The sequence below is a fragment of the Sceloporus undulatus genome, chromosome 2, assembly GCF_019175285.1.
Source record: "Sceloporus undulatus isolate JIND9_A2432 ecotype Alabama chromosome 2, SceUnd_v1.1, whole genome shotgun sequence".
Classification (NCBI taxonomy): domain Eukaryota; kingdom Metazoa; phylum Chordata; class Lepidosauria; order Squamata; family Phrynosomatidae; genus Sceloporus; species Sceloporus undulatus.
The window spans coordinates 98752880-98776098 of record NC_056523.1 but is presented as its reverse complement, the minus strand read 5'-3'; the positions used below and the strand labels follow the sequence as shown (position 1 = coordinate 98776098).

The 23219-nt window shown below is 40.0% G+C and overlaps 1 protein-coding gene across 3 annotated transcripts in view; it reads left to right on the top strand.

The window, feature by feature from the left end:
• DDX46 (DEAD-box helicase 46) overlaps positions 1-23219 on the top strand; it is a 46829-nt gene that overhangs the window by 6000 nt on the left and 17610 nt on the right. For all 3 annotated transcript variants that reach the window (XM_042449623.1, XM_042449622.1, XM_042449624.1), the window contains 15 exons: positions 36-176; positions 3714-3810; positions 4427-4592; positions 5321-5472; positions 5661-5774; positions 6349-6514; positions 8562-8682; positions 9429-9604; positions 11683-11804; positions 12091-12169; positions 14514-14596; positions 18245-18409; positions 19466-19628; positions 19726-19919; positions 20912-21049. In XM_042449623.1, coding sequence (XP_042305557.1) covers positions 36-176; positions 3714-3810; positions 4427-4592; positions 5321-5472; positions 5661-5774; positions 6349-6514; positions 8562-8682; positions 9429-9604; positions 11683-11804; positions 12091-12169; positions 14514-14596; positions 18245-18409; positions 19466-19628; positions 19726-19919; positions 20912-21049 — 2077 coding nt within the window. The remainder of the gene's footprint in view (positions 1-35; positions 177-3713; positions 3811-4426; positions 4593-5320; positions 5473-5660; positions 5775-6348; positions 6515-8561; positions 8683-9428; positions 9605-11682; positions 11805-12090; positions 12170-14513; positions 14597-18244; positions 18410-19465; positions 19629-19725; positions 19920-20911; positions 21050-23219) is intronic.

Genomic DNA, 23219 nt, shown 5'->3' with positions numbered 1-23219 from the left:
ATTTAAAGTAATACTCAAAGTGTTCTTCTGTATAGGCGCTCAAGAAGTAGAGAGAGGGAACGGAGCAGAGAGAGGCGACGCTCACGTAGTCGAGAGAGAAGAAGATCTAGAAGCCGAAGCCGAGGGAGACGGTCTCGATCTTCCAGCCCTGGCAAGAACAAGAAAGTGGAAGACAGGTATCTAACATACTAATGCCTTTTATATTATCTAAGTACTCCAATAGAATACTCATATTTATGTCATGTTGCTGTAAAAAGTAAACATTCATTTTATTCTGGAAGACATAGTAAATTTAATGTAGAAAATGATTAATTAAATGTACACATAAACAGAACGGATCTAACATTCATAAATTTATTGAAAATGTAAGTGTGTTTTTTTCAGCCATCTCTTTACATCTGTTTTCATTCTTGTTGTTAGTAGTTCAGTTGACTACACCCAGAAAAAGGTAACAATGACACATTCCTAAAATGTTACCTAAATGTTGTTTGATTATACAGTAGTGGTGCAGATAGCATGGTTGGAAACATTCCAGAAATGCAGAATTGTAAATTTTCCTGATAACTGAGAAACCAAAATATAGTTCCATATTTTATATAGAAATTATTTTTGTATAATTTTTAAGTCTGTAAAACTCTTCCACAGCTAGGCAGAACTCTAAGAAAGCCTAAATAGATGAATTGGAAATCACCATGGGAATATTAAAGACTTGAATGACAACTACACAGATAGGAAACTCTTTTTAAAAATAAATTACATTACTGGGGAATAATATACAGTATATGGACCTGAATTCAGTTGGGGCATTATGTTCATATAGCCCCCAGTTCTTCAGGTAGCTGGACTTTTTAACAACTTGCATAAAGAGGCACCTGATACCTCCTTGTGTGAGCATAAGTATGTTAGTGCTTCCCCAGCCCAAAGTCTCCACCAACAAACCTTGTCCAGAAATCTCTTCGTGCTTCTGACTGCACCCTACAAACACTCTTTGACTAGCTCTGTGCTAGAATGTGAGAGAAGCAGGATTTGCAGGAGGAGGAGAGAGAAGGCTTAGCTGCAGCTGTGTGGTTGGAAGTGAGGGAATAAATGGTGAATCCCTGGTATATGAATCCTTGGGTTATGTCCTTGGCCTCAACCACTTTACCATCATTTGATAAAGTATACTGGATCCACCACAAGCACCTTGATGGGGCTTTTCACTCTGCCAGTTGCATGCAACTGAATGAAAACTGCTACCGTTATTTCCTTGTATGGGTGATGGCTGTTAAGGCCTGTCAGGCAGCTCCTGCTGCAAGAATCACACAGACAGAAGAGAGTGAGGACATATATGTATCAGCTTGACTCACCCTCATGTACACCAATGCCTTTGCCTCATGCAGGGATTGACTCCTTCCTTTGCATTCTTCACTAGGAAGGTTCACGTAAGGATATATCCTTGGCATCAGCCCCTCTACCATCAGTTGATAAAGTAGACTGGATCCACCACAAGTACCTTGATGGGGCTTTTCCCCTTTGCCAGTGTTACTTTCATTCTTGGCCATGAAAAGCCATCTTTTTCCTTCCTGCATTCTTTTGCCACATATATAAACATGCACTTCAGAGAGTCAACTAAGAGCCAAGTAGATCAAAGACTTATGTAACCAACTATCTTAGTAAGAACCCATATCAGGTTTATTTGTAAAAACAGTGCTGTAGGGGAGATAGATTTAATTTTTCTATTTGAGATCTAAGGTTGTACATTGAAGAGCTAACACAGGACTAGAAATGTAATTTATATGTTACCTAGGCATAGATTGATCACACTGCTCTGTTCTGGGTTTGTCTACTGCTTTGTTAGGAGCTTGCAGGAAAATGACACTCATTCTCTGGCCTTTCAGAAACTAAAACTAACCTTTAAAACTTCCAGTGAGACTTCTGGAGTGCTGTCCCTAGTTTGATTGAGACTCAATGTATCCCATTTATTCTGTAAATCTCTTTTCTGAAAATTAAAAACAGGTGGTTTTAATATAAAGTATTAGACAGCATGCAATCAGTTTATATAGTTAAAATATGCAACAATAACTGAAATACCTATCTGACTAGGTTGTTTTATCAACTTTATTTTAAAGTCACAACAGTCATGTTTGAAAAGTTAAGTAAAATAAATTCACTCACTCAAGACAAGCATATGGTTTTTGTTAAAATAGTTCCATGGATTTTACTAACCAAAATGATTTCTACGTTTATTACTATGGGTTAGTGTGTGTTTTGTGGGAGAAGAGGTGGGAATAATAAAAATCCATAATAAATATGATAAATTGCTTTCATGTTGAAGCCAACTCTTTTTAGATTGTGGCAGAAGAAAGGTGTGTGTTTTTGAACATTTATTTCAGCCATCAAGTGATTCCTTAGAGAATCCTAATACTTCTAAAGCAAGTGCTAAATCGCTTAGTAAAAAAGGAATTCATTTTTTAAGTTGATTTGAAAAAAAATCCCTACCTTAAAGGAGGTGTGGGGAAAAAAACACTGGAACTATTAGAGTATTATTCTTAAGTGTTCTGGAAATGAGATTTGCAGTAAGTGTTCTGTCATCCGGAGAAGAACAAAATCGAGTCCAGAAAGTTGAATGCAAGTTTTGTGATAACATTTGCAGGTTGATTAGAGTTACAATCCAAAGAGGCAACAGTAGCATGATGTATCCTATTTTCTTTAACTGGCATTAAGACATTAAGGGCATATGGAATGTGGTTTTTGAAGCTTAATCTTTAAAGCCCTACACTGCTTGGGTACAGACTATCTGAAAGACCATATCTCCTTATATAAGCCAGAATGTGTGTTAATATCTGCAGAAGAGGGCTTTCTCACAGTGCCAACAGTTTCCCAGGCACAGTTGATGAGGGCTCATGAGATACCCCTTTCCATGGCTGCTCTCAGGCTTTGGAACTCCCTTCCACGAGAGATCCATTTAGCCTCCCCTCTCTTCTCATTATTATTTAGACAGGCCCTCTGAATATTAATTATAGAGTTGTGGTGTGTCTGTGTGTGCCTCTGTGTGTGTGTATGTAACATGGTGTGATGTAATTTTAATTTTTTTTTAATTTTAATGAAACTCTTTGTATGTTATAAATATGTTTTAACTGTTTTAACCATTTTTTAATAACACTGATACTTAATTCTCTTTAAACTTTTGTAATAAATGTTTTAGATGTTCTTTGTTTTTCTAAAATATTGTAAGCTGTTTCGAATCCCATTTTGGGAGAAAGGTGGGGTATGAGTGAAATAATTAAATAAATAATCCTTCCTCCTTCTCACTGGCACACATGAATTACTCTGTCAACTTCCTTAGGGACAATGTATGCCATCCACTCAGTGGAAAAGGTGGGGGGAATACTTGTTTGCAGAGTACACGGAGAATCCTCACAGGCTCAACATTTCACATTTTTTTCTGTGAAATGAAAGACTAATTGTAATTTGCATAACTTAGAAATGTTTTAACTGCAGTTGATTAAAAATGGAACTGATCATTTCTGGTCTTTTGTAATTGTGCCAGAAGAATGAGGAGCTAATGAGCTTGAAGCTCAGCTCATTCAGATAATGCTAAACCATCATTCAACGTTGTGGCAGATCAAAGCCTGTATTTAATAGCATGATAGTTCCTGTTGCTCCACTTTTGCCACACAAGGCAAGTTGAAGTGCTTTGTCACTCATACACAACTCTTAATGCTTCCTTTCAGATCACGCTCTAAAGAAAAGGTAGAAGGTGTGGAAGTTAACAAAGAAAAGAAAAAAGAGAAAGAGGACAAGGAAGAAGAAAAGGATAAAGATGTAAACGTATGTCTAGCTGTAAATGTATATCTAGTACCATTGTAAAGCTTAACTGTTGAATAACAGACATAATTAATTGTTTCTGAAATCTTCATACAGTTCACTGAGGACCCGAACAGACGGGCGAAAAAAGCCTGTTTCCAGGTGTCATTGGTGTGTGGCGTTTACATGTCACATGCTGAGATGATGCCTAGGAGCTGGCTTGAAGTTTCCCAGACATGGGCAGCCTCATGATGCTCTGACAGCATGGTGTTTTCAGGCTCCACGCTGCTGGAGCGTAACGAAGCTGCCATTGGGCTGCAGTGGGGTTGACAGATCCTGCTTTTCCTTGGCCAAAAAAAGAATGGATCTTATCCACTCCATTTTTGGCCGGAATGGGGCCACGGCGTGTGTTTACTCTTTTTTCTGAAAAGAGACTGCAGCGTGTAACAAAATGCTTGCAGTATGTCTTTGCTGTTCTTTTCCAGTCAGGAGGGAAGCTCAGGTGTCCTAAGATGATGTCCGATGTACCAAGTAACCATGTTTTGGTGTACTTGCTTTGGCATGGCAAAGGTTGGTTCTGCAACCAACTTTTGAAAAAAAAATCACATTTCATTTGAAAGCTTTTTTTTTTCTCTCATAGAATTTTGATCAGAACAAGCTAGAAGAGGAAATGAGAAAACGAAAAGAAAGAGTAGAGAAGTGGAGAGAAGAACAACGCAAGAAAGCTATGGAAAACATAGGAGAACTGAAGAAAGAAATTGAAGAGATGAAACAGGGGAAGAAGTGGAGCTTAGAAGATGATGATGGTATTAACTTCATGTTTAATTTATTGTGGGGAAAAATTGGCTTTGTATGTTGTTTGATGTGTCCCAGAGTGGATATAGAAGGTTCTATAACCCTCTGTTTCATATATACTAAGTTTTTAAGTTCTGGAGAGAAAGTGGGAAGAAAAATTATAGCCAAGGTTTTGATGTTGGACTACACCCCTACACAAGGTTGTGGGACAGAGATTCAAAGAAGGTAAATCAGAAGGACCAGTCTTTTCTGTGCCAGAGCTTTGCTGAAGTTGTGACTTTGGAAATGCAAGTGTATCAAAATGGAGAAGATAATGAATTGTAGAAAAGGTGGGGAAGCTTGCCTTTCCAGAGATGTAAGCTAAGTGAATGATTTAGTGGAAGCTTGTGGTAGTTTGCTATGTTTGGTTTGTGTTGCTTTAGGATTGGCTGAATGGAAGAGGACTTGAACTGAATAAACTAGATAAACTTCTAAACTATAGAAAGTTGTGAAATTCCCATGATGCGTTAGCAGTAGTTTGCAAGCAAGATGTAAACAAATAAATATTTGTATTTAGTAGGAGCTTCCGAATACAGTTAATGAGATTATGTAGAAAATTCTTGGACAGTGTTTTTACAGTCGTTAATCTTACAGAAACATTTTAATTAACTTATCTGTGAATGTCTGATTTATATGCCCATAGCTGACTGTATTCCAAAATGCTTTAAACATGACTAAAAAAGTTTTCTGTTTCAATTAGATGATGATGAAGAAACTGCAGAAGGGGAAAAGGAAGGTAATGAGATTGAAGATGAAGAGTTAGATCCATTAGATGCATATATGGAAGAAGTAAAAGAAGAGGTCAAGAAATTTAATATGCGAAGTGTCAAAGGTGGAGGTGGAAGTGAAAAGGTAAATCACTTTTATTGCTGTTCAGTCTTTAAATTAGGAATTTACATGAATTCTGAAAAACATTGGATTGAAATTAGTGTTATATAGAGTTGTGTGGAAGGATGATTCATATCATTGGTTAAATGGAATTGTATTAGACAAACCTAGGTTCTGTACAGTTTCTAACCATTATGATAATTTTTTTAAAGAAATCTGGCCCAACAGTTACTAAAGTAGTAACTGTGGTGAAAACCAAAAAAGCATCTCCAGAAACAGAAAAGAAAAAAGGAGAACTCATGGTGAATGATCAAGATGCAATGGAGGTAATTAAAATGCATTACATTATTTGTTTCAGCAACTAAAATCCCACTTGAAAAGGCCATATGGTAGAAAATACTTTTAACTGTGGCAAGTACTCTTAATAGTATTAGGATGCCCAGTTTGTAAGAATAATTAAAATGTTGGTTTTGAAGCTGTGAAAATTAAGTGCAATTTGTGTATGCTTATATTTTATAATACATTTTATATAGATTATTTTTTTCAGAATGTGAAAATGGAGTGAAAGGAATGTTACATTGTTGGGCAGTATAGTCAGTAGTTCTGGAAACTTAACTTGAATTCCCATTATCTCTCACACTGTGGCTGGTAGGAGTTACAGTCCAAATAATATGAAAGGCACCAGTTGGGAGAAGATGGTATATTGCTACATCCTTCACTAATATTTTCCTGAAAACAAGCAAAGAGACAAGCCACATTAAGGCTGTTTAGTTTAACACTAAGTGATTGTAATTCATAGTCTAGCATTCAAGGTGAGATACTTGTGCTCAACAGAAGGCTGATTCTGTGTGAACATTACATTCTGTTAATGTTGAACTTCATGATTTTGTAATTGAACAGTATTCCTCTGAAGAGGAAGAAGTTGATCTTCAGACTGCATTGACTGGTTATCAGACCAAACATAGGAAATTGCTGGAACCAGTGGATCATGGAAAGATTGAATATGAGACATACAGGAAAAACTTCTATGTTGAAGTTCCAGAGCTAGCTAAAATGACCCAAGAAGGTAATGAGTAATACAATTGAAAAGTAACTGAATTAAAGTCTATTCATTGGGTACAGAGATTCTGCTACAGATTTCTCATGGAATCTCCCATTCATAGAATGGATTACAGAGGAATTGTTCCCCCAGTTCTAGCTTCTTCTGTACATACCTACCTCCAATCCAGTCTGGAGAATACAAAGATCCTCCAGAACAACATGAGAATCTGTACAGAGAGCTCCCTTTCCTGTGAGCAGCATCTGCAACATCATGTGGATTGATCACCATTTTGTAAAAGAAGGACTTTCATAAAAAGGGATGTTCTTTTTGTGAAAGGGATTGAAGCCAGTGTCTTTGTAACATTTTCTTAATTTTTTTCTTAGTTTGCTTTGGAGGCTATTGTAGAGAGCCTGCTTTTGGGGTCATTGCTTTCTAGAAATGCAAGGTTGTAATAGAAGATGGGGAATGTTACACTGCTTAGGATGTTGGCCTTTAGGAATTTCCAATTTGTTAGACTATCTACTGTCACAAGGAATGAGTATTGACTAGACACTTTCTGCTCTTTTGCAAGAGTCTTCTCAACTATAAGGGCAAGAATCTGAAATTGGGCATGCCCACCATTTTAGGAAATAGCATGGGAATGTGTGAAGCAGAGAGTGAAACTGAGGGCCCTTTCGTATCAGCAACAGCCTTTTATATCCTTTGCCCAGGTGGCGACAGTAGGGATCTTCATCAAGGGTGAACAAATTATGGCTACCCACACTTGCAGCTACTAGTTTTCCTTGCCATTGGCTATGTTGACTAGGCCTACTGGGACTGCAATCCAGTAACAGAATATTGCCTTTTGTCCATTTCTGATGTAATGTGTACATACAGCTTCCTTGCAGAATTAGCCCACAATGATTCCTTGTTTCCTTTTCCCCATTCCATTCCAAAGTGGCCAGAGACTCTTAAGGAAAAAACAACAGTGGTTTCTCGGAGCAAGAGCAATGTGAACAAAAGTGTATCATTCAGTTGGATCCACTAGTTTTATTCATTTTTTGTAGCCCTCAACAATATAGTTACACTGTAGAATATTATGGCTACAGTGGTACCTCGGGATACGAAATACCCAGGTTACGAAATTTTCGGGATACGAAAAAATCCCATTGGAAATCATTGTTCCGGGTTACAAATGTTTTTTCGGGATACGAAGAAAATTTTTGGTGCTTTTCGGCGCTTTTTCGCACGAAACGCGGCTTTTCCCCATTAGCGCCTATGGCAATTCGGCTTACGAAGGCTTTTCGGGTTACGAAAGTGGCCGCGGAACGAATTACTTTCGTAACCCGAGGCACCACTGTACCAACTCAGGTTTCAGAATTGCCGCATTTCAAATGAATGTTGATAAAATACCTTAGGAGAGATGTGTTATTTTAAAAAGGAGAGAGCAATTAATAGAAGTGTTATATGTCAGTGATGAGTAACTTTTTCCTGTGGTGAACTGTTGATTCACAGGAGGAATCAGTTGTGAGCCACAGTCAGGGGTAGGCATGGTAGTGGCTGATTAGATTTTTTTGAACATTCCAAGATTCCATATCTCTTCCGGTTGATTGATGGAGCCATGCAGAAGTGTCTTTCCGTCACTCTGTTAAGTGCTTCATTTTTGCATTTTTTTGTCCAAAAACACAAATACAATAGGACGATATCTCCCCTTGGCATAGGGGATTCCAAGGACCTCCCAGAGGCACAGTACCTTCCTCTTAGTCTGCGTCTTTGACTGGAAAGTCAGCAAAGACACCATCGACGGAAAGAAGTAGAGGGAGCTGGGAGAGCAAAGCAGTATGAAAATGCTGTATAAGCCAAAAAGATTGAGAGTTCTCTTGAGGGTTTCTTATTTCCTACCACAGTTGTATGTGAATCTGTATAGCTAGTCAATAGTCATGGTTGTCATACAGAAAGCTTATCAAATCTTAGAATGTTTTTAAGGAAACTGCAATAGTTAATAATTGTTCTGTTTATAAAGAACATATTACAAGGGTGCAGCTACTAATGTGAAAAAGTTATGTTTTTTTACTAATGTTGTATGTTGCAGAGGTGAATGCATATCGGTTGGAAATGGAAGGGATTACTGTCAAGGGTAAAGGATGTCCCAAGCCAATCAAAACTTGGGTGCAATGTGGTATTTCTATGAAAATCCTGAATTCCCTGAAAAAGTAAGTGAGCAATATATGCAAATGTTGCTTGCCATTTCAAGATGTAGACTCAGTATCCTGGACTAATACCTTATTTTATGACTCACATTACAGTATTTACAACATACAATTACTGTAGACCAGCTGTTTAGAAGCTACACTGGTACCCCGGGATACGAATGCGCCGCGTTACGAAATTTCCGGGTTACGAAAAAAATCCATTAAAAATAATTGTTCCGGGTTACGAAGGTTATTTCGGGTTACGAAAAAATTTTTGGTGCTTTTCGGCGCTTTTTCGCACCAAATCACGGCTTTCGCTATTAGCGCCTATGGGGCTTCGGCTTGCGAATGCTTTTCGGGTTACGAATGGCGCCGCGGAACGAATTAAATTCATAACCCGGGGGAGCCCTGTATAAGAAATTCCTCTACAAACCATATAATTCAAGATGAAAGAATAGTTGCAAAGAACATTGGCTAGAATCCTGCTGAGGCCTTATACTAGTATCAAAATAGTTGCATAAAGTGTTCTTCAGGTGAACCTAAGCTGAATATCTGTTGGATCCAAAGTAACTGCTGGTATATAATTATGCTGTGCTGAAAGTCTGTAGGATCTTGGCCTAATTCTAATGTATCACTAGTTTACTAATCATAGAATTGTTAAGTAATGTTTTTCATTGTATTTAATGTTCAGGCTGTGTAAATTATCAGTAGACTCAGAAATGTATTTGTCATGTTCTTAAGATCTTTCTTCTTTTTTCCTCTTTAAGGCATGGGTATGAAAAGCCCACTCCTATCCAAGCCCAAGCTATACCTGCAATTATGAGTGGACGTGATTTAATTGGCATCGCTAAAACTGGAAGTGGAAAGACTATTGCTTTTTTGTTGCCCATGTTCAGACACATTATGGACCAGAGACCATTAGAAGAAGGGGAAGGTCCAATAGGTACAGATGACACAAATCACAATATTTCTTTTTCATGGTGTGGTATTCCAGTGTGTAGATTAATTTTTAGTGAATAAAAGTTGAACTGAATGAGCTCTCAAAAAGAGGTGCACAACCTAGGACAACATGTGGTGCTGGTTTGGGGGCTGCACATACATACATGCACAGATTTTTGTGTACCAAACAGAGGCCACTCTTCCCAGTGAGGAAAGAGCAATTTCTATGACAATCTTTAGCAGTCCTGATACAGGTTGCTCTTTCTTGTTGCTAGCAGCAGTGAAGAAAAAGTGACCTTTTGATATTGGTGAGAAATTGGTGTGAGAGATTTAGCAGTGGTAGTAAACATACTGGAGATTATGGGTCCTAGGTTGTGCACCCCTGCCTACTATTAATATTGTAGAGATGTGGTTCTAGAGGAGGGGTTGTGTGGGGAGTTAAAAATCTTGAGTTTGGATCATAAATTTATCCAAGCTTACACAACACAGATACTGCTTACACAATAAAGATATTGCCTCTCCTGGGCCAATAAAGCTGAAGAGGGCAAAGAGCTTTAAGTACTGTACTAATTATTAAATCTGTATTACAGTACGACCCCTGTATCCATGGGGCCGGTGTCAGTGGTTTCTTCCTCATCTTTCTTCTTTCAAAGTGGCAAGGGAGGGAGAGAAGCAGTGTCATTGCCTGGCGCACTGCAGTGCCCTCTTTTGCTAGCAGTCAGCCGACCAGCAGCATTTGCTTCAGCTGCACCTGGCCAGCTGCCTTCCTTTTGTTTTTACATGTGAGAATGAGGTGCACAGCTTCATGTAGATGGGCCCCCCTGCATCTCTCTCAGCTGAGGAAGGAGTGTCCATCTCCTTCCTTGGAGAAGCATGAGCTGGGGGTAGTGACAAGCTGAGCATGGCTGAGGCAGAATTTGTTGGCTGGCTAGCAGCTACACAAAGCAGAGGGCAGCAACAGTTAGGGGGCAGCCCCCCATCCTCCTCATCCTTGAACCAGTGAGCATGGAGAGGGGCATGAGGGGAACTCAACAGGTCTCACAGGTTGAGAGGGAAGGAGGAACCACGTGGTAATGCTACCTCCCTCTCAGTCTTACCCAGCCTGGGGTTTGCTGTTATCCATGCTCTCATATATCTGTGCAAGGTATCCCCGACAGACATGTTGGTTGTACTGTATAATTTAAAATATGTTTATCTTATACTTTTGGTGGTGGTGGTGTGTGCATTCAAGTCATTTTTGATGTAGAACAAGCCTACCATGGGTTTTTCCTGGCAGAATTTATTCAAAATGGGTTTGCCCTTGCCTTCCTTTGAGGTTGAGAGATTATGACTTAGATAAGGTCATCCAGCAGGTTTCCATGGCTGAGGGAGGATTCACACCCTGGTCTCCTAATGTCAGAGTTCCAACAGTGAAATCACTACACCATGTTTGCTCTCAGTATTATACTATAAAAATCCACATGTCTGATCACAGAAGTCACCAAATGATTGAGTCCAAAATGGAATCCAGTTTTAGGCTTCATTTGCTGATTACATTGGAAACCCACTGGGTGACCTTGGGTGAATCACACACACTCAGCCCCAGAAAACCCCATGTTATAGTCAGCTTAGGGTTGTCATAAGTCCAAAACAACTTGAAGGCACGCACTAACTACCTTCCAAATACACTTTGAATTATTAGGTTTTTTTTCTTTGTTTTTCTGCATTATAGAGCATGCTTAAGCTGACATCACAAATATTTTTGTGCAAATTTGGGATTGAATAGTAACTCTTTCAGAAAACTGCTTTTTTTTCTCTGTAAGCAACCTGGGCAGAGCTGGATATGTTTCCTATTTGCATATAAAATTGTTTTTCTCAAAATACCAGAACTACAACTACATAAAATACTGTTTCTTTATAAAGGGAGTAGTGTCATTAGTTTCCACATTTCTTTTATGAGTGGAAATGTTTCTATACATGTATTCTAAGCACAGCTAGCTGGAAAGCAGTTGTACTGAAACTGCAATTGGGGTTTGCTTCTACATAGGGGTGTTTTAGGTACAGTAACTTTGTGATTACAATTCCAATATTTGTTATTTTCAGCGGTCATTATGACTCCTACTCGAGAACTGGCGTTACAGATTACAAAGGAGTGTAAGAAGTTCTCAAAGACTCTTGGAGTTAGAGTGGTGTGTGTATATGGAGGAACGGGAATAAGTGAACAGGTATTTAAACTCTTCCATCTTTTTCTCATCATTTGGCTCATGTTGCTACTAGCATATGCATTGTTTGGAATCCTTTTCTTTAGCTTTCAAACTCAGTAGCTTTGAGCAATTTCACAAGCTGAGTTGGATCCAAAGAAGCAAAATTAGAACCTTGATCATATACCGTAACAAGCTTTGTCCACTTCTGCATATGCATGCACACACACACTGTCCAGCTCCTACATCAGTGCATGATGATGATGAATTATAAATCTTTAATAATGTCTTCTGCTTTTTTCCTCACTAGATTGCTGAACTGAAAAGGGGTGCTGAAGTAATCGTTTGCACACCTGGCCGTATGATTGATATGTTAGCAGCCAATAATGGTAAGAAGAGACTTTTTGATTTTAAATAAATATGACAGCTCTTCTTTACTTGCTTTTGGAATTCAAGTATCTGTTGAAGCTGTGATATCTAATGTGGTCTGTTGTCATAAAATGGCTCTGCTCATTGCCTTTTGTTATAGGATTTAAATATACTTGAAGGACAATAGCTCGTGAAGAAGAATAAATACATCCGTTTTGAATTTATACCAGAATTTCTGAATTGGCTTGCTTAGAAAAACTCCTGTTTTTTCCACTTATATTGAAGTTACATTACCTGTTTGTTGCTTGAAGACATTTATTCAACAAATGATTTATTCCTTTTTGCTAAAGAAATTTAGCTTTATCTTTCTAAATTGAGGGGAACATTTTAAAAAAATGAAAGGTGTTTCATCACTAAAAGTCTTCCTATTTAATATGGATAAATTAACTTAACTGAGATATTACAGCTTTAAAATGTTGTTTAATGCCATGTGCATGCTTCTCAAATAGTGTTTGATAATTTGTTTAAATATTGCACTTCAAAATCTCTACTAAACTGTTGACATTTAACTTCTGTGGAAAAAGTCCCTTCAAGAATTATAGAACTGGGCTTTCAAGATTAAGCTGTCAGAGGTAGGTGCAACAATGCTGTTCCCAAGTAATGTACACTTCTAGGAGTTGAATAAGTAATGAAAATGTTTCCAAAATGTTTTTAGTCTTAGGATATTAACATGCTATATGTGCACTGAGACGTCCAAGAAGAAAAGCTTTCTTGTATTCACCTTAAATTACTTTAAAAACATCATTAAAGCAGTATTTTCTCATGCAGATTTAGTTTCCCATTCTTGACAATAACATCAATAGTTCCAGTCAGGTCTAACTAAATAAATCCAACTAATAGAGGAACCGATGTGCCATGAAACCGCTCCCTCCCCTATATTCACTGGGTGGAATGGATATGATTTGTCCCTTAGAGTACAGAATATCACCTGGAAGGAAACTAGGGCAGAATACTTCATTTTTCTCTATGCTGTTTAAAGAATTCTCTGTTTTATTAGCTTACAGTGTATACCTAACCTTCCTCAGAGTCGATGGAGTGGGTTTGGTTTTTGCCCTCTTTCTAGACCCTTTAAGAACTAAAGTGACACAGACATCTGTGTCAGATTTTGAAAAGATCCCGTAAGGCCTCTTTCAAGATATTAAACAGATGGTATTGCTTTAAAAAAGGTACATCTACATGGGATTATCTTTTCCACACATGTGGGCTGAGTGCATTTTTCTGACTCCCTGTCTCAGCTGTCATTTGCCATGTTAAGTTGCATGCAGCTTCCTGCTCACCTACAAGGGGAGTATTTTAGGCCCTCCCAATATTGGATTGTAGTTCCCATTATGTCTTGAGCCACCATAGCAAAGGATGATGAGAATGCAATCCAACAAGATCTGAAGGGCTGCAAGTTGTTCATCTCTGGTGTATAGTGTTAGGAAGAGGACAGGAAGCACCATGGATAGAGTGGAATTTATCGCACACATAATGGGGATCAAAGACGTAGTGTAGACTTGCTGCAGTACCATTCTCAACTGTTCTAGGATAGTTTTACAGCATTTTGTATCTGTGCCTTTAACAGATAATCTCTTTTAGTTGACCTTTTTAGTTTATTCTTTGAATTTAGACCATTATTTAAGACAAAAAGACATATTGTTCATGAGTCCAGATGCCACTGGAGTTGGGATGGTTGGTTTTATTTTCTAAGTTTTATACTGCTTTTGTAAGTATAGACTATATTATGTGCACATTACTAATTTTCTATCCAGATTCCATCATTGTGACATATTTTACTGATGAAATCAATCACAGAACTCTCATTATTGTCTTCAGTTTGCTTAAACCACTCCGTTATAAATATTTCAAAGTATAATCTGGTTGGAGACTTTTGTTAAGAGTACTTCCATTAGCAGTTGAACTTTGCTTTCCACACATGCGCTGTAATCTCTAATATGTTTTTTTCTAGGTGGCGTTCACAGATAATGGCTGATGTGGCTCGTTGCTTCACCTCAGTCTTAGTTTTATGATGTGTTTTGGTGAGGGCTGTTTTCTGAATTTTACAGGTTCTTCTGTCCCTGTACTGGTATGCAAAAGAAGAGTTTGATAAAATAATGGGCCTTATGCATCAGTACCCAATTGCCGAAATGTCTGTTAATGGAAAAAGAGATAAGGCTTTTGGTGCATTTATTTTCTAAAATAAATACAATTTTAAACGTTTAGATGCTAGTTAGAATATATATCTTTTATTTACATTTGTTCTTGAGGGGAAATAGCTGTAGATTTATTTTTGCGTCCCTTTTTTTTTCTCTCTCCTTTCCATAGGTCGGGTGACAAATCTTCGGAGAGTAACGTATGTTGTTCTTGATGAAGCTGATAGAATGTTTGATATGGGCTTTGAGCCTCAGGTAAGAAAGAGAGGTTGCTAAACTGTTCATGCATTTTATTTAAGACTAAGAACATATTTAAAGTAAAAAAAAATTCTTGACTTCTGTTATGTTACTGCTATTGATGGTTGCTCAGGAAAAAGTGCTTGTAAAATAACCATTACTGTATTTTCTGGCGTATAAGACTACTTTTTAACCCAGGAAAATCTTCTCAAAAGTCAGGGGTCGTCTTATACGCTGGGTGTTGTCTTATAGGGCAGGTGTTGAAACTTCAGAACCAGACTGGAGAATCTACAGTTGCCGCATATGGTGGGGGGAGCTCAAAAATGGCCACAGCTGCATCCCCACCATATGTGGCAATTGTATGAAAGCAGCAAGGGCGGCACTATACAAGTACAGTAGAAGAAAATCCATTCATCAGGATTCGTGGAAAGAAGTGGCTTAATGTGGTCCCGATGATGAGGTGAGGGAGTGCCTCACCAGGAAGGTGTAAGTGAAGGGTGGCGCAAGCTGCAGGTGTCCAGGATGCCCGGGGGTATGGAAAAAAGAGCCATGTTTGCACTCCCGCTCTGATAGTCCTGGAGAAAGGGAGGGCTGGGCAGGCAGGGAGAGCTGACCAATCCAAGCAGGCTTTGTATACAACAAGTTTTCCTGCTAAGTACCTGCATGTCATAAGCCTTTGAATTAAAATTACCATATTGAAATCAAATCTGATGTTTTTTTAAATTTTTATTTGGTGTGCATTGGAAGAGGGGTTGTCTTATACAGCGAGTATATCCCAAACTCTGTATTTTAACTGGAAAAGCTGGGGGTCATCTTATATTCCCAGTCATTTTATATGCCGGAAAATACGGTATATTTAAACCTTTGATACGATTGCCAAAAGTAGCAGAAGTGTCAAGGGATCCGAAACAAAAAGATCCGTGTCCCTGCCTAGTGCATATTTTACTCTGTGCTGCAACGTGCTACAAGTTCAGTAGGCTAGATACAAAGCCACATGCAGATAAGGAAACTGGTTGTAATATACCGTATATATTTGACTATAAGTCGAGAAATTTTTGCCCCAAAATGGTGTCCAAAATCACGGGTCAACTTATCTATGGGGCAGTGCGGTACTTTGACCAAGCCTCTCCCCAGATGGGCTACCTCTGCAAGAGGTAGCCCAGCTGGGGAGATGCAGGCAAAGGTGACCGATTGCCCAGCAGCCCCCCCTTGGCTCGGCTCCCTCCAACGGGAAAAGCCCAGCGAGACAGATGATCGCGTGCCCTGCAGCCTCTCTTCTGCCAGGCTCTTTCCCCAGAGAAGGGCCCTGGCTGAGGAGATGCCAGGGACGGCGATCACCCTCCGAAAAGCCTCTCTTGGGCGAGGCCCCTTCCCTGGGGAGGGAGCCCTGCCGAGGAGACGCTGGGGATGGCAATCGCCCTCCGAAAAGCCTCTCTTGGGCGAGGCCCCTTCCCTGGGGAGGGAGCCCTGCCGAGGAGACGCCAGGGACGGCGATCGCCTTCCCCAAAGCCACTCCTGGGCAAGGCCCCTTCCCTGGGGAGGGAGCCTTGCCGAGGAGACGCCGGGGACGGAGATCGCCTTCCCCAAAGCTTCTCCTGGGTGAGGCCCCTTCCCTGGGGAGGGAGTCCTGCTGAGGAGACACCAGGGATGGCAGTCGCCTTCCCCAAAGCCTCACCTGGGAGACACCCCTTCCCTGGGGAGGGAGCCCTGCCGAGGAAATACTTGGGAGGGCGATTGCCTTCCCCGAAGCCTCTCCTGGCCGAGGCCCTTTCCTCAGTGAAGGGGCCTGGCTGAGGAAACGCCGAGGAGGGCGCGCGATCGCCCAAATGCCTCTCCCTGGCTGGGCTTCTTTTGCGAGGAAAGCCCAGTGAGGGAGACACTGAAGAGGGCACACCTTCGACGTATCCACGGGTCATAGAAAAATCCATATTTTTGCCCCCAAAAGACCTTCCCTTGATCCCCTGGACAAAAATAATTACAGGCTAGTTTCGCTCTTACCATTTTTAAGCAAGGTAATTGAGAGAGCAGTTTCTAATCAATTCCAAGTGGTCTTGGAAGAAGCTGATTTTCTAGATCCATTTCAAAACAGGTTTATGACAGGATTTGGAGTTGAGACTGCCATGGTTGCCTTAGTCTATGATCTCCATCTGGGCATGGACAGGGGAAGTGTGACCCTGTTTGTGCTCTTGGATCTCTCAGCAGCCTTCAATACCATTGACCACAATATCCTTTTGGAACACCTGCGAGAGTTGGGTATCGGGGCACTGCGCTGCAGTGATTCACATCTTACCTCTCGGGAAGGTTCCAGATGGTGATGCTTGGGGACAGTTATTCGACCAAGAGGGAACTCAGATTGGGTGTCCCTCAAGGAGCGATTCTGTCCCCAATGCTGTTTAACATTTACATGAAGCCGCGGGGCAAGATCATCCGGAGACATGGAGAGGGGTGTTATCAGTACGCTGATGACACCCAAATATATTTCTCTATGTGTCAGACTGCAGCAGTGACTAAAGATAATATCTCTCCTCTCAATGAATGTCTTAAGGCAGTAATGATCTGGATGAGGGAAAACCGACTAAAGTTAAATCCTGATAAGACGGAGGTACTTGCTATAGGAACCCTGAAACCGGGTATGGAGATATGTTCACCGGTCCTAGACAGGGTCACACTTCCCCTAAAGGACTGCATTTGTAGTTGGGGAGTGCTCTTGGACTCATCCCTTCAGTTGACAGCTCAGATAGATGTGACGGCCAGAAGCGCTTGTTATCAGCTTCGACTGATATGCCAACAACGACCCTACCTGGCAACGGGTGACCTAGAAACAGTAATATAAGCTCTGGTAATCTCTCGATTGGACTTCTGCAATGCACTCGACATGCAGCTACCCTTGTACCTAACTCAGAAACCTCAGTTAATCCAAAACATGACAGCCAAGTTGGTTGCCAGAAAATCAAGAGGTGACCCTATAACTCCAGTTTGAAATCTTTATACTGGCTGTCAGTTAGTTTCCGGGCACAGTATAAGGTGTTGGTAATCACCTTTAAAGCCCTACTTAAAGGAATGTCTTCTTCCATACAATCCACCCAGCACACTCAGGTCCTCTGGAACAAATTATCTACAGACTAAGAACACCAGACTTGCTGTGGTTACCCAGAGGACCTTCTCATTGGCCGCTCCTAAACTTTGGAATGACCTACCGGAGAAGATCCGTCACATAACATCTCTTGAGGCCTTTAAAAAAGCCATCAAGATGGATCTCTTCCGGCGGGCATTCCCAGACTAATACATGGGCCCTCTCCACTGTCCCACAACTGTGCCTCCTTGACTCTCCCTTATATGGCCTCATTGTAATGGGGATGAAATTTTATTGTAATTTTTAATGCAATTTTAATAACTGATTTTTATGCTGTTGTATTTTGAATTGTGGGTTAGGGATTGTGTTATTATTTTACTGTGTTTTATTTTTTATTGTAACCCGCCCTGATCCTCCGGGGAGAGGGGGGCTATAGTAATAATAATTGTTGTTGTTGTTGTTATTATTATTATCATTATTATCATTATTACCCAGCAAAAGATGGGAGTGTTTTAATCTCTTGTCAAATATACCAGGATTGTTTAAAAATGAAAAGGATTTTGGTATTAATTTTAATTTTTTGCTCACAACAGGTTATGCGCATTGTAGACAATGTAAGACCTGATCGCCAGACTGTTATGTTCTCTGCTACCTTCCCTAGAGCCATGGAGGCTTTGGCTCGTCGAATACTAAGTAAGCCAATTGAGGTCCAGGTTGGTGGTAGGAGTGTCGTCTGTTCTGATGTGGAGCAGAATGTGGTAAGTTGCAGTATATCTTTTGGATGTGCTGCTTTGGTGACAGCAGTCAAAAGACAGGTCTACAGGCAAAATTATCAGGGCAGATTCTCCTCCAAATTATGCTACAGAACTATAAAGTTCTAATGTAAAACTAGACAGAATTATGCTACAGAACTTTTGTAAACTTAAGTAACATACATTATGCTTACGAAATGGCAAACAAAGTGCTTATGTTTACTTTTGTCTTGTATGATTGGATAGGCTGACCCAGATGTCTTGTGGTGGTAAGATTTTTTCTTACACCACAAGTTTATTCTTGGTGTCGAGAGTTGCTGTTGCAGTGTAAGAAGAGTTGTGTTAGTAAACTCATGTCATGGTCAGAAAGGTCCTGTGATTGATGAGACAGGACCTGAAACTTTGCCCTAAAGCTAGCACTGCTACACTTTTGTGCCAGAATGCATTTGTTTATTATGGGATATGGAGTTAATCAGAGCAGGTGACTCTTAGTGCATTCAGTTGCTATTTATAGGTTATGGAGCCAAGGGCCAGGTTTCAAATACTGTGAAGTTACTTCAGGTGTGGGGCTCAAGAATTACCATCTGGAAGAGTAGTCTTTTAATGTTCCAGGGCAAGCTGTTTTTGAAAGAGGTTGTTTTCAGAAGTAATTTGTGATATGCCAGGGTGAACTGGAGAGGGAAAGTTCAGAATTCCACTGGGCTAGCATAATCCCTTACTTGAATCTGAGTGGTTCTTGGAATCTTGGCTAATTAACATATTGACTGCTCCCTCCCTCAAAAAAGGTAAGAGAAATAGAGAAGAGCCTTGTCCCATTTATTATTTGCAGCTGTAGATTTCCTGGCAAAGCAGTAACAGTTTGCCTTCTAAAAATTAAAATAAGATTTACAGGCTTGTGATAGAAACTTAGGCTGCAGTGGTTGAAGTCAAATGTGCTTGTTATAGACTGCATCAGTATTTTTCTTCCTGCCAGTTTAACTGGGATCTATTTTTTTTTAAATGTGACCTATTTGTTTTTTAAAAAATCTGACATGCTCTCTCTGAATTGTGTTATTCTTTCAGATTGTGATAGAGGAAGAGAACAAATTCTTGAAGCTACTTGAATTACTAGGACACTTTCAAGAAAAGGGATCTGTCATCATCTTTGTAGATAAACAAGAACATGCTGATGGATTGCTGAAAGATTTAATGAGAGCTTCTTATCCTTGCCTGTCACTTCATGGAGGTGGAGGACTCTTTTCAGGACTTTTAAATACTTAACTAGAATAATAATTAAGTATGAAGTATTGCTTAACCTCCTTACTATGTGTTGCCCTTTGTAGGCATCGACCAGTATGACAGAGACAGTATAATCAATGATTTTAAGAGTGGAGTATGCAAACTTCTTGTGGCCACATCTGTAGCAGCCCGAGGTCTTGATGTAAAACATCTTACGCTTGTAATCAACTACAGCTGTCCCAATCATTATGAGGATTATGTGCACAGGGCAGGCAGAACTGGACGAGCAGGAAACAAAGTGTGTAAACAATCCTTTTCTTCATTAACTTCATAAAACTAGTCTGATTAAGATGGTATATTGTTTGTAGGAGGTGAGATTGTTTAATGCTACAGGTGGATTATATATTTTTTAATCAAAGGATTTAAGATCTTGAATCTAAACCACCAAGAAAATGACTAATTTAAATCATTGAGCTACATCTTCTACCTCTTAGAGCCTTCAGCACTGTGTAATAATTGGGACTGGATAACTTTCCAGCCTTGTTTTTGGAAATGTGTGGCTGGCAGGAAGGGGGATTGCCTCTCTTCTGAATTCTAGTGTTTTCCACTGTTCTACCAGCCAGATTGCTTTCATTGGATACTGCCTTTTGGTATGCATCAAATTTTCACCCATAGTACTTCCTAGCACAAAGGGAGCAAGCTATGTTTGTCCATTTCCGCCTTCCACTGCTGTGTGTCTCAGTTTTTGGAACATATTTTCTTTTACTGTTTCTGTACAACTGTAATGACTGCTGAAATGTTTAACTTCAGAACGGAGCACATAACTGAGTTCAAGTAGCTGCGCATACTATAGGAATACATTATATTGATTAAGTTAATTTTAAAATTTTATTTTTAAAAAAGAAATTTCCTATATCCAAAACTGAGAGAGAAAAATCAGATTTGAAATGCTTTATTTATAAACATATAGAATTCTAAGTAACTGAATAATTATTTGAATTGAATAATTTAGGCTACAGTTTTGTGGTCCCTTGGAAAGGCTTAGAATGATCCATAAGATCCATAGCCTTCCATTCCTCCAGCACATTTCTTTTATGTCTGCCAGCGCAAGGCCAGCAGAGCTCCTCTACTCATTTTTCACACAGAAGCTGCTAGGACTGCTCCATTTGACACTGAATAGTCAATACACTCTTCTTTGAACACCTTTTTCTTTAAAATATCAGAAGTTCAGCAAGAATTGGAAGTCAAATTTAGATGATACATAATATATCTATAATATGTTATTCACAGGGGTACGCATATACTTTCATAACTGAAGATCAGGTACGCTATGCTGGAGACATAATCAAAGCTTTGGAGTTGTCAGGTACTCCAGTTCCTCCTGAGCTGGAGAAGCTGTGGACTGACTTCAAAGATCAACAGAAGGCTGTAAGTCATCTGTTTTTATGATTTCAGCTTGTGTATCTAAATTGCAAAATTGTTTGTGTGAACATTTTTGGGGCATAGTTTTACTATAACCTGTATAAGGTAGGAAGCAAACTGTTCTTCTGCAATAGGTTAATTTACATCTTCATTGGAGTGTTATTAGAGAAATGTGAGGATAGTCTAAAAAATGAACACTTTCTCGTGGTTATTACTGTTCAGATGTAATAAACTGCTGAAACAAACTATGTGAAAAAGAAGAAAAAGAAGAGAGCCAGTGTGTTGTAGTGGTTTGAGCATTGGCCTAAGACTGGAGTACAGGGTTTGAATCCTCGTTTGACATGGAAACCTACTGGGTGACCCTGGGCAAATCACACTTTCTCAGCCTTAGAGGAAGGCAAAGGCAATCCTCCTCTGAACAGATCTTGCCAAGAAAACTCCATGACAGGGTCACCTTACCCACCTTGAGCCCTGGTGGCGCAGTGGTTAAATGCCTGTACTGCAGCTACTCACTCACAAACCACAAGGGTTGTGAGTTCAATATCAGCCAGGGAGGGGCTCAGGGTCGACTCAGCCTGGCATCCTTCTGAGTTTGCTAAAATGAGTACCCAGCGTAATAATAATAACAATAATAATAGGATTTATTTATATGCCACCCAATCACTGGGAATCTGGGTGGCTTACAACAGAGGGGATAATAGACGGTTCCCTGCCCTCAGGCTTACAATCTAAAAAGACATGACACAAAAGGAGAAGGGAATGGTGGTGGGGGGGGATCAGGTCCAGCATTCTTCTCTCTCTCTCTGAGGCCTGGACCAAGGCAGATGGACTGGAGGGAGGGCTCTTCTTCTTTAGGCTAGCCCTGGTGGAGCTGGGCCAGCCTATTCTCTCCCTCATAGGCCGAAGGATGAGAGTTAAGGAGGGAGGAGCCTCTTCAGGCTAGCCCCGATGGAGCTGGGCCAGCCTATTTTCTCCCTCATAGGCCAAAGGATGACAGTTATGGAGGGAGGAGCCTCTTTCTTCAGGCTAGCCCTGATGGAGCTGGGCCAGCCTATTCTCTCACTCACAGTCCAAAAGATGACAGTTATGGAGGGAGCTTGTTGAGGACAATTAGCTTACACATTGTAAACCACTAAGGGAGTGCTTAAGTGCATTGATAAGCGGTATAGAAATGTACTTGCTATTGCTATTAGGGTGACCATAAGTCAGAAAACGACTTGAAGGCACACAACAAGAAGCATTTTTAACTGCCTTCCTTAATGCCAGGATGTTTATGCCATTTTTTAAATGGCCAACTACAGTAATATGCCATTTGCTGTATCCAATTTTCTTCTGTTTTTACTCCCTACAATGTGCTTAGGTACTTGAAGTGTTGATATTTACCCTAGGCATCTGAGGCAGTGGACGGTAATCCACAACGGTCATGCTAAAATAAATCTACTAGTTTAAAAGTTGTCACAGAACTCTTGCTCTCCTGCTGAAATAACCCATTTGTCCTTCTGAAAATTAAGTCAGAAGACTTTTCTGCTAGCTCATGTGGAAATAGGAAAACAGCTTTGGAACCAGTCTATTGTAGATAACACTGTTTGAATTTTTTTATTATATATCCTCCTGCTTCTGGCTTTTTGGATACAACCAATTGTTTTAAACACTATAGTAGATTCAAGCCCCAAATTATCAGAATGAGAATACACTCATCTCTACCCTTTCATGGACTTGGAGTCTGCCATTTTGATCCTTCACAGATGGGAAACGAGGAGGGACAAAATGGTGCTTGCGCCTGCAGGAGCGTGTCTCCATTATAACCAATGGGGCTTGAATATCCTCAGTATTTCACAGGAGGTCTGGAATGGATCCCCTGTGAATTGGGAGGGGTGATTATATAATGTTATGGACTGAAGACTTGAGAAGGGGAAAAAATCAGGTTTAGAAGATCACATTTTGTAATGTTTTCGTGCCTTAAGCATCCCTTCCAAACAGTAGGGATCTAATTCAGAAAAGAGTGAACTGTGCTAGAATTCTATATCCTAATGTGCCTTTTTCGCTGCCTCAAAAGACATTATGTATAAAAAATGTTCACAGTTTGCACCTCCCATACCTGTAGTTTGAGTTGATGCAGTCTGTTCTACCAGCTCATTCTCATGGACAGATTAGGCGTGTACATTCAGGCTGAAAA